This window comes from Acipenser ruthenus, chromosome 35 (assembly GCF_902713425.1).
Source record: "Acipenser ruthenus chromosome 35, fAciRut3.2 maternal haplotype, whole genome shotgun sequence".
Lineage (NCBI taxonomy): Eukaryota > Metazoa > Chordata > Actinopteri > Acipenseriformes > Acipenseridae > Acipenser > Acipenser ruthenus.
This window is the reverse complement of record NC_081223.1, coordinates 357,078-370,157: the sequence shown is the minus strand read 5'-3', so window position 1 is coordinate 370,157 and position 13,080 is coordinate 357,078. Positions and strand designations below refer to the sequence as shown.

The window sequence follows — 13,080 nt, the reverse complement described above, 5'->3', positions numbered from 1 at the left end:
TTGAAAACACTTGCTTCCTGTGGACGTGTTGCTTGCTGTCTGACTTTGGGTTTAATCCTACAAACCTTTGCTTTTCTTTCAGGCAACTCCTCCAGACACCAGAACCTACATTCTGCCCCTGACCTACTTGCTGAATATAGTGCCAGAGAATACACCCTTTACTCATCCTGCTGTAGTCGAAGCCATTCTCAAAGACATCAGTAAGTGCCTGACTATTTGTTCTACAACTACCCTTTTCTAACCAATCCAGTCCATTGCCCTGACAACTGCTCTTCCTCTTGCAGTTCCACCTACAGTAACTGGCTACTGTGATGGTGCTGCATTCTATACCATGGTAACATATGGCAACATGGGTCGCAACTGGATTCCTTTTGTGGGCTCAAGAGAGCTTGGTGGAAATCTGCTTGCCCTGTACAAGTATAATGCCAACTCTACCAATTTCTGGATGACTGTCCCATACAATTCAGTTGATGCCACATATGAAGTAAGTGATGGAACTTGAAAATGAGTTTAGCTGTTTTGGGTTCAACACATTACTGACCTGATGTATTGTCTCTGTAGGTGATCAGTTCTTCAGGCATCAGAAGCAGTCTTGACTTGACCTTGAAGGATATTGGGACCATGGTTGTGGTGGCTGACTTCTCCCTGTCCTGCAGTTTCCCTACAAAGATGATTGGTAACTCTCCTGCAGACCAAGCATTCTTTGGAATGGCACAAGACTGAATGAAGTGGTATTGAAGCTATAATCTGTTTCCTTAACCTGGATCCAAATGCTGTGTTTCAGATTGCTTCACCAATGGCACTATGGCAGCTCTTGCTGTGAAAGTGGAATCTGTCCCCAGCTTGTCTCCAAGTCAACTAACTCTAAGGGATCCGAGTTGCCGGCCTCTTCAGTCTGATGCTATCAATGCGGTTTTCTACTTCAATGTCAACTCCTGTGGCACAACTAGAAGGGTTAGTATTGACACATTTAAAACCATATTTTGAGGAGGTTCAACCTAGACAAGTTGGCCACAACACCCCTGGATCAATCTGGGGAGCCATGGTGACTGGTGTTTCTCTCGGCTGAAATACTTACATGAATTGTGGACATCTGAAGGATGCCACCTTTTTGTATTGAACTGCTTGTCCAGTTGAGAGGTGCTGTGACACATGACATGACTATTGGTTATGGCATTGCATGTGCTGCCTATAGACCTTTTGGGTCAATTGCAGTGAACTGGAAGGAGTGTACTAACTGATGATGATCCTGTGGTTAGTACGTAGGATGGGACTAAACTAGTACTTGAGTTAATACCAATTGTAGCTCGAGTCACCAGCTGTATTAATGTGTATTTGCAACAAATCCAAAATAACTGCTGTTGCCCTCCTAGAGGTTACTAAAACAATACCAAATTAGTCTAGCAGTTTCTGTAGACAGACTTGTGGTATCATTAACTGGAACAAACAAGGTAATACAGTTCTTGTACCAGAATAATCCTGCACATGTAGTCCAGCCTGGCTTGGGGGACCTTGCGGTCATCATGCGGCTTGCATTGGGTATGATTTGGCAATTGAAATAATATAGATGCTCTAGTAGTGTGTTTCCGCCTATAAAATTCTCCCTTGCATCTCTGCAGATTCAACCTACAACGACTTCTATGGAGCTCGGGATTACCCTGTTGTGAAGTACTTGCGAAGACCCTTGTATTTTGAGGTAGAGCTCCTGTACAGCAGGGATCCACAGGCTGAATTGTTTTTGGAGAACTGCTGGGCAACCTATTCTGCTGACAGGAATAGCTCTCCCAAGTGGGATGTTGTGGACAGGTAAGATGCTGGAATATGATATTGCTGCTACAAAACCTAGGAATTGGAGTTGTGGCTGATGTGCTCCTGACCTACTTTCTCTTCCTAGCTGTGAGAACTCTGCAGATGAGTACTTGACCATCTTTCACCCAGTCTCCAGCAATGCAAGAGTGCTGTTCCCTTCCCATCTGAAGAGGTTTGAAGTGAAAATGTTTTCCTTCACAAGCGGCCGGGATGCACTGAAAGGACAGGTAAAGTGGAGTGTTGGGATGGGGATCTTGCTTTGCAAGCAGCAAATCACTGTGCTCAATTCTTTAGTGAGTTGGAATGATAACATGTAACTGCACTTCTGCAAGAAACACTTACTATGATGCAATATATTTGTTTTTCAATTCAGTAATCCTCATTGGATGATGGTCCTGCCTGATCTATTGATGCTAGTTTTACTTGACAAGGTGTACTGTCTTTCAGATTTACTTCCACTGCAGTGTTGTGATATGTGATTCAAACCGGCCATCAGACAGCCTCTGTAGCAGATGGTGCATTCCAGGGAAACAGAGGCTTGGTAAGAGCTCTGTCTGTTGGGGGGAGGGGGGGACATTTTGCATGCATTTTTGTCCATGTGTTTTGATGGACTCCTCCTAATTCCTCCTGTAGGTCGCAGTGCTGAAGGGATGGATGGTGGTGCAGTAAAGGCATTTGTGTCTTCTGGCCCAATTGAGCTGAAGAGAGATGGATCCCTTCACTTTATGCCTAGAAGCGGTAATATGCATGATGTGAACACAATTGCAGTTAAAGTAAAAATTAACTGTCTTTTTATTCCACTTAACTATTCTTTCTTCTCTTGCAGCACAAGTCAATGTGTGGTCCCTTCTTGGAGCTGCAATGGTGTGTGTTCAGTGGTTGTCTTTGTAGCTGGAGTTGTATCTTTCTGGAAACTGCCAAAAAGTGTGTATTGATAAATAAAAATCTTACTTGTAAAAGCTTATTTTTTTGTGCTTGACTAATTCCACACTTGATATGTCAGAATGTCCATGTCCATGGGATTTTCTCCTCCTTGCTGTATTTAATGCTTTGATTTGCCCTGATCAGACCATTCTCCAGTATGGTGTGTTATTCAAGGACCCTTCACTAATTCACTGTGTGAACCTGGGGGCAAAGACTTTCCTCCTCCATTGAGCTGTAACCCTATTTTTATATTGAACTGTAACAGGGCAATTACTATACCTTCAGTTATTTAGCATGAAGATAAAATTTAAGGAAGACAACACCCCCCTCATTTGTCCCTTTTTATTAATTATGAATTAGGTAACAATTTTCATATATAAATTCTATTTCAGTATACAATTAGGTATTGTCATGAACCAGGCTTCAACAAGAAATAAACTAGAGCCCTGCTTCAGTCATTTATGAATATATGTTTAACTGTTAATTATTTTGAAGCCTCGTGTGTAGAAATAGTAATGCATGAGGGGGGGGTGTCAGTTTAAAACATTTCAACATAACTTCATTTGAAAACAAAAGCTGGTGCAAAGTTAACCACCAAAGGCAGGCCTGTCCACTTTCCCTTATGTTGGGCTCTTCTCCCTGCCAGATTCTCTTGTCTCTTTAAATTTACATTGTGGTGGCTTCATAAATGATTTTCCCACTTGTTAGTTTTTGTAAGCTAGATATCCTCTACATTACGACTCATCTAGTCACTGTGCTTCACATCACTTCCAGCTCTTAACTTCTAGAATAATTCCAGGTGTGTAAACTTCCCAATCTTCAGAATACAATAAGCTTTTATTAACTTACATCCAATAATAAAACAAGTGGAAAATCCTTCCAATACAGCAATATGTTCTATAGCAGGAACTCCTTTCAAAAGCAGAAACTAATTGTCTTCAGTTGAACTGTATTTGCTGCTCCTCCTCCTCCTCACTGTGTCATCTGTGTTCTTTATTTTTATTTACTTTCCACACTGAATTCTATAATTCATTAGCTATAAAGAAAACTACCACTTGAGGGTGCAGTGCATAGAAAAGGAGCACATATCAATGCATAAACTGTAATAATTACACATACCTAAATAAACTAAAATAAGAATACATTCCTTTTCTTTAAAAATCAAAATTCCAGTTCAGCTCCTACATATGTTTTTGCAAAAGCAATTATTTTTGCTAACATATCATGTTCTAAAATCACTATTTCCAGCAGTGCAGTTCCTTCCTGTCTGTATTGGTTATACTTTAGGGCCCATGGGAAGCCTGTGGCAGGCATGCATTCTGGTTACCATGTGACTCCTTGTTCATTGGCACACAGTTTTTTCCAATTGCAATGCATTCTGGTACATTCTACACCTCTTGGGCACTGTTCACAGTAGGACTACACTTCCCACAATGAATTGGGGTGTGAGTTGAAGAGCCTAAACTATCCCAGTGTGTTCTAGTGTGCATGAAGTCATATGGTGACCATGCCCGTGAAGGCCTGTTTCAGAGTACTGCCCCATGCAGTCTCCCTTACTTTGAAAGCTCAGTGCTGACAGGTATGCATATTATAAAACACACACATGCAAAGAACAGAATTCTAGAAACAAACTTTATTATACAGTACTGTGGGTGATCGTGTACACAAAAATGTATATTAGGTATAAATATATCTCTTACATTTTTGCTTAGTGTAGTTTGTATTACTTCCGTTAGATAAAGAAAATCAAATACAGTGGCTAATGCAGCCTCTATTGTTCAGAACAGTTCAGAACAGCAAAACAGTAATACTGCAAACAAACTACAAGTCCCAGAATCCCTTGCCAGTTTCTGTAGTCCCATGTGTGATGTCATAGGTCTGCCTGCCTCTGTGTTGTGATCACACAGGCATAATCTACTTATTAGATTCCTTCTTGCTTTGACATGCTGCTTTCAGTATGCAAGTTTAGGGTGAAATTATCAACACTCCTTATATATATACCTTGTTCTAGCATCACAAAAAGTGTGTAGATTTATATGGGCTGAATATGTTTGTTTTTTGTTATGAATGCAAGTTTGTATTCATTTTGTTCACTGCAGTTTATACGTCTTTTACTGGAAGTGATCCCTGGTGAGAGCTCAAAGTAAGGGATTAGTTTAGTTTTTCAGTTTTAACACTGTGTGTACAAATGAGTCTTATATTTTACTCGAGGAATTGGTTCAACAAACCACTACTTAACAACATATCGTTCTCTTCATGTTTGTTTTCACTGTGGTTTATATAGTCTGTTACTGGATAAACTCATTTTACGAAACACGTTCCGTAACAAACCGGTACACCCGATGCGGGGAATCTTTAGATCCGCGCACCAGCCCGAACCAGAAGTTCCATTCTTTGAGCTGCTTGGAGAAAATGACAAGGTAAAACAGAAGGACTAGATACATATACAGAGAGAAAGAGAGCGCTGAGTTATTGGAACTGAATTCACTACACCCGCTGAAAACCCCGTGTGTAGTACGGGGGGTGTAATGTGTTTATATTATACAGAGGACGGCGAGTTTGATGCAAGACTCGATCAGACACATTCATATTATTAAACCTGCTATCAGACTCTCTGGCGTCGTCACTCTGAGTGCTCTTTGAAACAGACTGGGTTTGTATTTATATTCATGTTGGGTTAATCAGAGATGACTATCGGTGGCCTGTCTGTAGTACTACCGGAGATTTTAATTGCACAGTTTGTACCGCTCTGTGCAGCGCCGTCCCGTTTGTAACACGGTACGTGAACTGCATTCTGCTAAACAAAACATCACAGCAGCAGCAGCAGCAGCAGCTCCATCTACTGGACAAAACCCAAACATACACGTTGAAACAATGATCCAGTTCAATATCTACAAAGACTAAACAAGAAACTATTAGCGAAGCCCCGAAAAAGAAAATATTTTACAAAACGGTTTAAAATCAAATGTTTAATTGTTAATCTCACCATTTTTAGTTACTGTGGAACTACTTCTCTCAGTGGAAGGTGACACAAATAAAAATTATTAAAATAAGGTTTAAAGTCTTCTTTATTTACCAACAATAACACACTCCTAGACCCATTTAATAATAGCAATAATACACTCCAGGGTGTGTGTGTTATCATGAGATATATCACCACTTCCTGGGCGGTTGAAGAACTCCACTTCGTCTAGTGCCTCCCAACGCACCCAAGGCGTGGTGATATTACCTCATGATAACACACACACCCTGTCGTGTGTTACTGCTTCATTAATGTAGTCATTAGGTTTATATGTCACATTCCTTTGTTGTCACTGTATTGATTTAGATATTCGGGTTGGATACCTCGGAAGCCAGCGGAACTCCAGCGTTTCTCCGACAACCACTGATAACCCCTCCCGTGATGATCGGCGCTGCCATGACAACCCATGACATCACCCGCACAAGTTACAACACGGCGAGTCATTTTTTGTAGCACAGTATTAACGTGTTATTGTTTTCACAAAATAACATCAATAAGATTATCAGATCACCTGCTAGTGTGTACTAAACAAAACCTCAAATATCAGTGAATTGATACAGAGACAAGCCGTGGCACCAGCAAGGGGTTAAAATGAAATTAATAAATAAATTATACACCAAACTGTAGCACATTTGTTTAGTCTTAATATCATAACAAATATACTTATTATATATATGTACCTCCTTTTATTTGTTGGAAAACGGTCTGGAACTGAAGTAAAGTATTTTTTTAAATACAGTGCTATTTGAGTATTTAAAATATGGTTATCTTCAAAATTAAAATGCCAGCAACGGTGTGTTAATTTAACGAAGCGCCTAACGCCGCTCGGAACGTTCGCATTTTTAAATCCTAACGGTCTCTGCTCAGCTGAGTGGAATGTTCACGAGCCGGTTGCCTAGCAGCGTCTCCCCCTCCTTCTCTGCCCCGCCCTCCCGCCCTCTCGCCCTCTCTCGTTGCTCCAGCTAGGAGTTCAAATTTAGCTTCGTTATATTAGCGCAATTCTTTACTAACTTTTACAAATTAGATTATTAGAGGCTATTAAATAAATCACATGTATTGCTTTTTAATGTTAAATATGTATCTGGTATTCTAAGTATTATCTACAATTAATAATTCAGCTCTATTCGTATTCCGAATGTAATACAGTATTAAAACTATCAAACTGACTGGAAACATGGAACACATTAATTGCGATCGATTCGATACCAATAGGATTACATAAGAGCTGTTGTGTATAGACAATGTCATAAACGCCGAAATGAACACGGACGGTCTTTATTAAGGGCTGACTCGTTTACATGTTCGAGAGATCTAGGTGTACTGGACAAATCTACTGGATTTTTTCCAAATCGTAAGTGTACCGCCTGTGATAATACATTTAAAACTAAGAAAATGCACAAGCCATACAACGAAAAAAAAGAGTACAGTATCTTACAAGTGATTGTGCTTCAGCTCATGTCATTAATGTGATTTCTTGTCCAAGCCATTTGCAATATGATGGTAAAACTACTAGACAGTTACAATTGCACATTAATGAGCGAGCATAAAAGTTCAATTAGGAGAAAATATATTCATCCACCACTAGCTAGACATTTTGTAGATGCCAAACATTCCGTTTCAGAGCTTAAATTCTGTGGCATACAAACATTTTCAAGATCGCAGTGGTGGTAATGTCACGGGTGACGAATGTGTTGATTATTATTTTATTCAGTATTATCACTTATGATTTTTGAATTTTAATTGGATTGGTTTTCCTTTTTTGCACAGTTTGTTTATTTGAATTATTGTTTAATTTTTGAGCGTTAGATGCATTTTAATGTGTATTTGTTCACTTAACCATACGTCATCCACTCTCTGGTCCAGACCTCCTCTTAGGGCTCCTGTCCAGACGCCTGTTTGGACAGCCCTCTCCATAGGGTGCTGCGCTTCAGCTGAAGGCCTCAGGAGAGATCCTGATATCCTGACATAAACCACGAACGCAAAGGTTCTTGTCAGTACCTCTTTTCAAATGTCTTCAATCACCAAGTTCCGCAGTCCTCCCAGAGTGAGTCCACGAAAAAAAATAACAAAACGAAACCGACACTGTCCGTGCACAAAAAAAAAAAAAAAAACCCAACCACTCGCTGTCTAATCTCGTCCTCTTTATTTTCGTTTACTTCCCTCGGCTTCTCTCTCTTTCCTATTCCGGTATCTCCTAGTTCCATGCTCACAGTCTCTTAGTTCCTCACCCTTTTTATTCCTCAAAGCCCTTTTAATTCCAGGTGTGTACAGGTACCTGCAATTGTTTGGGGCGGGACCTGAGGTCCGTGTGCACCGTGCTTGTGATAAACAAAACAAAAAAAATACTTTAATTACGAACTCCGTTTCACCCGTGCACCAAACAAAATAGACAAATAACAATCAACACAGCAAAAAACACAGTGCAAACATTAGATGAGAAAAGCCCCTTTGTGCCAGTGCGCATTCAGAGGAGACGCGCTGAGAGAATCCGTCTTCTGTGTCACTCAGTACTGCCAGCTTTTCCCTATTGGTGATATATTGGTCAGCATAGCTGCTTTCCAAGTAATTGACCAGAGACGATTCCCAGCCAGTACAACTGTGTTTATGCCCACGTTTCAAATAATGAAATTTATAAAAGCAAATCGCATTGTTTTATGTTTTCTTTACTTTTAAAGCTGAGAATCAAACACACTTCCGACAACTTCATAGCCCTGCTGGCTACGAACACGTATTGAGTCGGCTGTTTCCCATGACCCTGGTGATACCGAGTGTTTTCCTAGTATCAGCGTCGGCATTACCATGTGTTTGGCATGCTTGCTGTACACTCTAGCATTGCATAACAAGCTGGCAATGCACCTGGACTTCGTGGCGCAATGGTAGCGCGTCTGACTCCAGATCAGAAGGTTGCGTGTTCAAATCACGTCGAGGTCAAAGCCGTCTTTGTTTCTATTCCACACTATTTCATTTTTTTTAACGTATTTGAATGTTTCCAGACATTTATTTATACAATTTAGCCTACACAACATATTGATTGTATAGCGATCAAACAGAGATTTATTGTATTGAGATTCATTTTTATGTTTCATTTGATACAGCACAATAAACTAAAGTGAATCCGAAATTACTGTTGACCAGTCTTCATTGACACAGTTAGGTAATAAAGTTATATTAACACTTCCTTGCATGAGATAGAGAACATAGCTATAGAAATACTAGTTTTGAAGAAATTTAAAGTACAGCAAGTAATGATTGGTACCTTTAAGCTTAACAGACCTTTAAGAATTAACAACGACTTTCAATGTTCACGTTTTAGAGCTCAGCGTTTGTTGAGGCAGTTCAAGCGCTGCACTTTCAGGCAGCCAGTTCCAGTGTTTGCCTTTTGGACTTACACTGGAAGGAATACAAAAAAAAAAAAAAAAAAACATTTGTTGAGAACCGCATTTGAGAGAAAACTTAACAGTTTCGAAACGCATTTGTAAAGGCATCGGATTCTATTATGGTGTTGCCGAGCTGTTGAACGTTTCTCATTACAGGTTTACTGGATTGCCAAAAAGAATGCTACCTCGAAACACTAGCCTTGTCAAGCCGAAATAGCTCAGTTGGGAGAGCGTTAGACTGAAGAGCTAAAGGTCCCTGGTTTGATCCCGGGTTTTATCAAACAAGAAGACGATATTTGTTTTGTATTATTTTGAACTAAAAAAACAGAGCACATTTATTCTTCAGCGTAATTGGATGAAATAACAGCGTATCAGAGTGCCATTTTCTAATGTGATTAAGAAATGCAAAAAGCATCGTCCCTGGGTGGGCTTGAACCACCAACCTTTCGGTTAACAGCCGAACGCGCTAACCGATTGCGCCACAGAGACCAACGTTGCGCTAATTGCGTAGGCACTGGTCAACCTAGCATATAGCTCACAGTGCTGCGCAGCACCCAGTGTAAACAGGGTACTCGGCACAAGGTGCACAAGGTTAATACCCTTGCTGCAACAATAGTGTTTGTATACACGATGCTAACACTTGCCAGTGTTCGTCACAGTGCAAGCAGTGCCTCAGTGCTAATGCACGAGGCCAGGCCTATGTCGGGATCTCATCCCTATACGGACATTATGGATCTCAAGGCCAAGATGATCCAGGTCCTGTCCAGGTCCTGCAGCCCCAATCGCCATACCCCCCTCTCCCAACGGAGTGCAGGAGGGGTGGGCTTGGTCGTCTCAGCTGGTACAGGAGGACACGCTGTCTATAGCGGCCTCGGGTGACGGGGCTTCTTTCTCCTCGGAGATGCAAGTGGGTGAGACCCTTGCCAAGGAAGAGCCTGGTTCTGAGAGTGTTTCAGAAGCCAGTACCACCCCGCTGTCCAGCTCCATTTCGGCACTTGTGGGACGTGCTGCAGCTTTCCTGCAGCTCCCCTGGACGCCAGCATCAGAACCATGCTAGTCCATTTTCCGGAAGCAGGCGCTGGTTCCCCGCCCCCAGAGGTTCCCAGCCTTCCCAGATTTTTTGGAGGAGGTATGCTCCTCCAGGGACCACCCGGCCTCGGGACTCAGTGTGCTGAAGCAGGCTGCATCGCTCGCCTCCTGGTAGACTCCACCATTGCAGCCCTGGTTAAGGCCCCGCTGGTGGGTGGTCTTATTAAAGACCCGGCGTGCCTGAACCCCCAATGCAGGGTGACGGAGACACATTTGAAGCGAGCCTACGCAGCAGAAGCGCAGGCAACTCGCTTGGCTAATACAGCTAGTGTGCTGACCACGTATTTAGATGGTGTATTGCGTGAAGCCCCACTCCCCGGGCCTGTGGCCACAGAGCTGCGCCTCCTGTCCAGCACACTGCTGCAAGTCTCCAGTCTCCAAGGGCAAGCCCTTGGCCGGAGCCTGGCTAGCTTAGTGGTGGCTCGTAGACAGCTATGGCTGTCTCAAGCCAGGGTCCCTGATGCGGATAAGGCTGCGCTGCTTGACGCGCCCATATCCCCAGGTCATACATTGGGCCAGCAGTGGAGGAGATTTTGCAAAGATCCCACCAGGAACGCGAGGCATCCAGTCAGGTGGCCGCATTGCTCCCTCCCTGTGCCTCTGCATAGGGTAGGTCGAGCCACTGATGAGCTCCACAGACTCGGACTGTCACACGAACTGTCCCAGTCTCCACAGCTCCACTGGGTGACCTAAGGCATCGCCCTCAGGGCACACCAGCAGGTAACCGAGCCCGACCGGCAGGCAGAGCGAACGCAGGTCATGGTCAGTCCACAAACCAGCGTCATAGAAGATTTAGGCCAGCGCCCTAAATACTCACTCAAAATTGCCAAGCCGCGTGGGGCAAATTCTATTTCCTCTCGGCCACGAAGGTCCTTGTCCTTCCGAAACCCAAGGTGGCGTAGTCAACACAATCTCTTGGTATCATACAGGTTACAGTGGACACCCTACCCGTGACACATACATGTAAACTGCACCACGGTGAGCAGCTCCTTCCTCCAGACACAGACCACACTGGAGTGTTTAGATTACTGGGTGTGAGGAGCCTTGTGTTAACAATGGAAGAACTGGACTGACTTGGGAGCTCACTGCTGCTGCCTATTTCAATTGTTTTATTACTGTGTTACAGTATGGGGCAGCAGCAGTGCTCTGGCTCCCTCTTGTGGTCAGTGTGAGTGATGGCAGTGTGTGCAGCTTGACAGGGCACTGCTGCCTGTTTCCAGAGAGGGATTCAATCAAACGCTAAGTTCACAGTTTAATAGAAGAGTGGATTAGTTCTATTTGTATATGTGTTCTAAGCGCTGCACTTCTGTTTCAATAAGTGTCACAGACAGTTCTATGAGATCTGAGCTGTGAACACAGGTGGGACTTGATAGGGTTGGGTGACTCACAGTACAGTTAGATTATCCTTCCTGTAGTTTTATGTTTAGCCTCTCAGTGCTTTCCTGCTCTCTAGGAGGGGCATTAGAAATCTGCCTGTTCAGAATGAACTGGCCAGGGAGCTGCTGCACACATAAGGAATGAAGGAGACCAGGTGGGTAACAAGGATGACACAGGAGGCAAGACAATGAAGAATAAACTGACTTTAATAATGTTGATGTGCTGATCCTGAATAAAAAATAAAAATTCATTCAGGGACTTCTGAGTTCCTCATTTAAAAATGTGTCTGAAATTGAGATAACATCATTTTTATTATTATAAGTTATAATCCAAGTTAGAAAAAGTAGACTAAAGCACCCACTCTTCCATCTATTTGAGGTGCACACCATGTTAATATATGGGGCATTCCATACCAAGTCAACCAGTGCAGATTTTACTAGAAGAAATCACCTGGGTTTTTCTGATATGCTGAGTGCAGAAACTATGGTTGTTATTTTTTTTTAATTTCTCCTTCGACCTATGACCTTGCAAGGGTCAACAAAAAATGAGAAATTATGTTGTAATCAAACTGCCATGTTTCTTCAATTTTGCATTGTCCGGAGTTAGACCTAGAGAAACAAGTGGCAGGGTTTGCTTCCAGTGGCACTAGCTTGGAGCTGAGGAGTTATCAACTTGCTTATGGGACTTGGAGTTTTTTGTTATCATGACATATTTGAGTGAATACTGCTCATTTCTCCCGAGTAATCCAGGCTGATTCAAATTCAGGATGTTCTCTAATTAAGTATGACCCAATTTTTGGGGGGTTTTGCCTGTGGGCTTCTCGCCCTGGATTGTAAGTCAAGGTGTTTCTTCACCTCTTTAAATGTTGGTGATGCCCATCGCCTGGGCCTAACTACTGTTCTCAGCTGTTGACAGGACTTGGAGACGATGTTGTAGTTTCTGGAAAAATTAGCAATAAACAAATTTCATTTTGACATTTTCTTTTACAAAGCATTTCAGCTATTGAATGACACCTCTCCATGCGTCTGACATTTTCATATTGCTTAATCCTGTCCAATACAATGTGGAATTTTTGAAGTAGTGTCCGAGACATTCAGCAAAACTTTCCAGGTTCCAAGTCAGGTCTACATCAACAATTATACAATTCTTAAGACAGTTTGTTAATTAGTAATATTTTACCTCATGGTTTGACTTTTATCTTTCAAAATTTGAGTTAAAAAAAAGTTAACAAAAACAAAGACCATTTCAATGTGTTAAAATATTTGTCCTTAATTGCAACCGTATAGTAAAACCACTTACATTTCTTATTGACTTTCTTCTTCTCTCCTCAAGATGCCGTCTGTTCCAAATGTTGGATTTGTTGCTTTTCTTTTTAAGGAACACCAGTAAGTTTTCATGGCAGCTAGAAAATAGAAAAAGCATATTTAAATATGCATGTACCATTTTACTGTACATATATAGGCTGATATACTGATAATACAT

The 13,080-nt window shown here is 42.0% G+C and overlaps 1 protein-coding gene and 2 non-coding genes across 3 annotated transcripts; 2 read left to right on the top strand and 1 right to left on the bottom strand.

Moving 5' to 3' along the window:
* The first annotated feature begins 1,100 nt into the window (after positions 1 to 1,100).
* LOC131705129 (zona pellucida sperm-binding protein 2-like) lies at positions 1,101 to 2,773 on the top strand. The gene is made up of 6 exons (XM_059007377.1): positions 1,101 to 1,140; positions 1,626 to 1,806; positions 1,895 to 2,036; positions 2,257 to 2,350; positions 2,443 to 2,547; positions 2,636 to 2,773. The coding sequence occupies exons 1-6, from the start codon at positions 1,101 to 1,103 to the stop codon at positions 2,698 to 2,700; spliced, it is 627 nt and encodes a 208-aa protein (XP_058863360.1). The 3' UTR covers positions 2,701 to 2,773.
* A 5,841-nt stretch (positions 2,774 to 8,614) lies between these two features.
* trnaw-cca (transfer RNA tryptophan (anticodon CCA)) lies at positions 8,615 to 8,686 on the top strand. The gene has a single exon. It is a non-coding gene; the product is annotated as a tRNA-Trp (tRNA).
* Positions 8,687 to 9,547: 861 nt separating this feature from the next.
* trnan-guu (transfer RNA asparagine (anticodon GUU)) lies at positions 9,548 to 9,621 on the bottom strand. The gene has a single exon. It is a non-coding gene; the product is annotated as a tRNA-Asn (tRNA).
* Between the last annotated feature and the right edge of the window lie 3,459 nt (positions 9,622 to 13,080).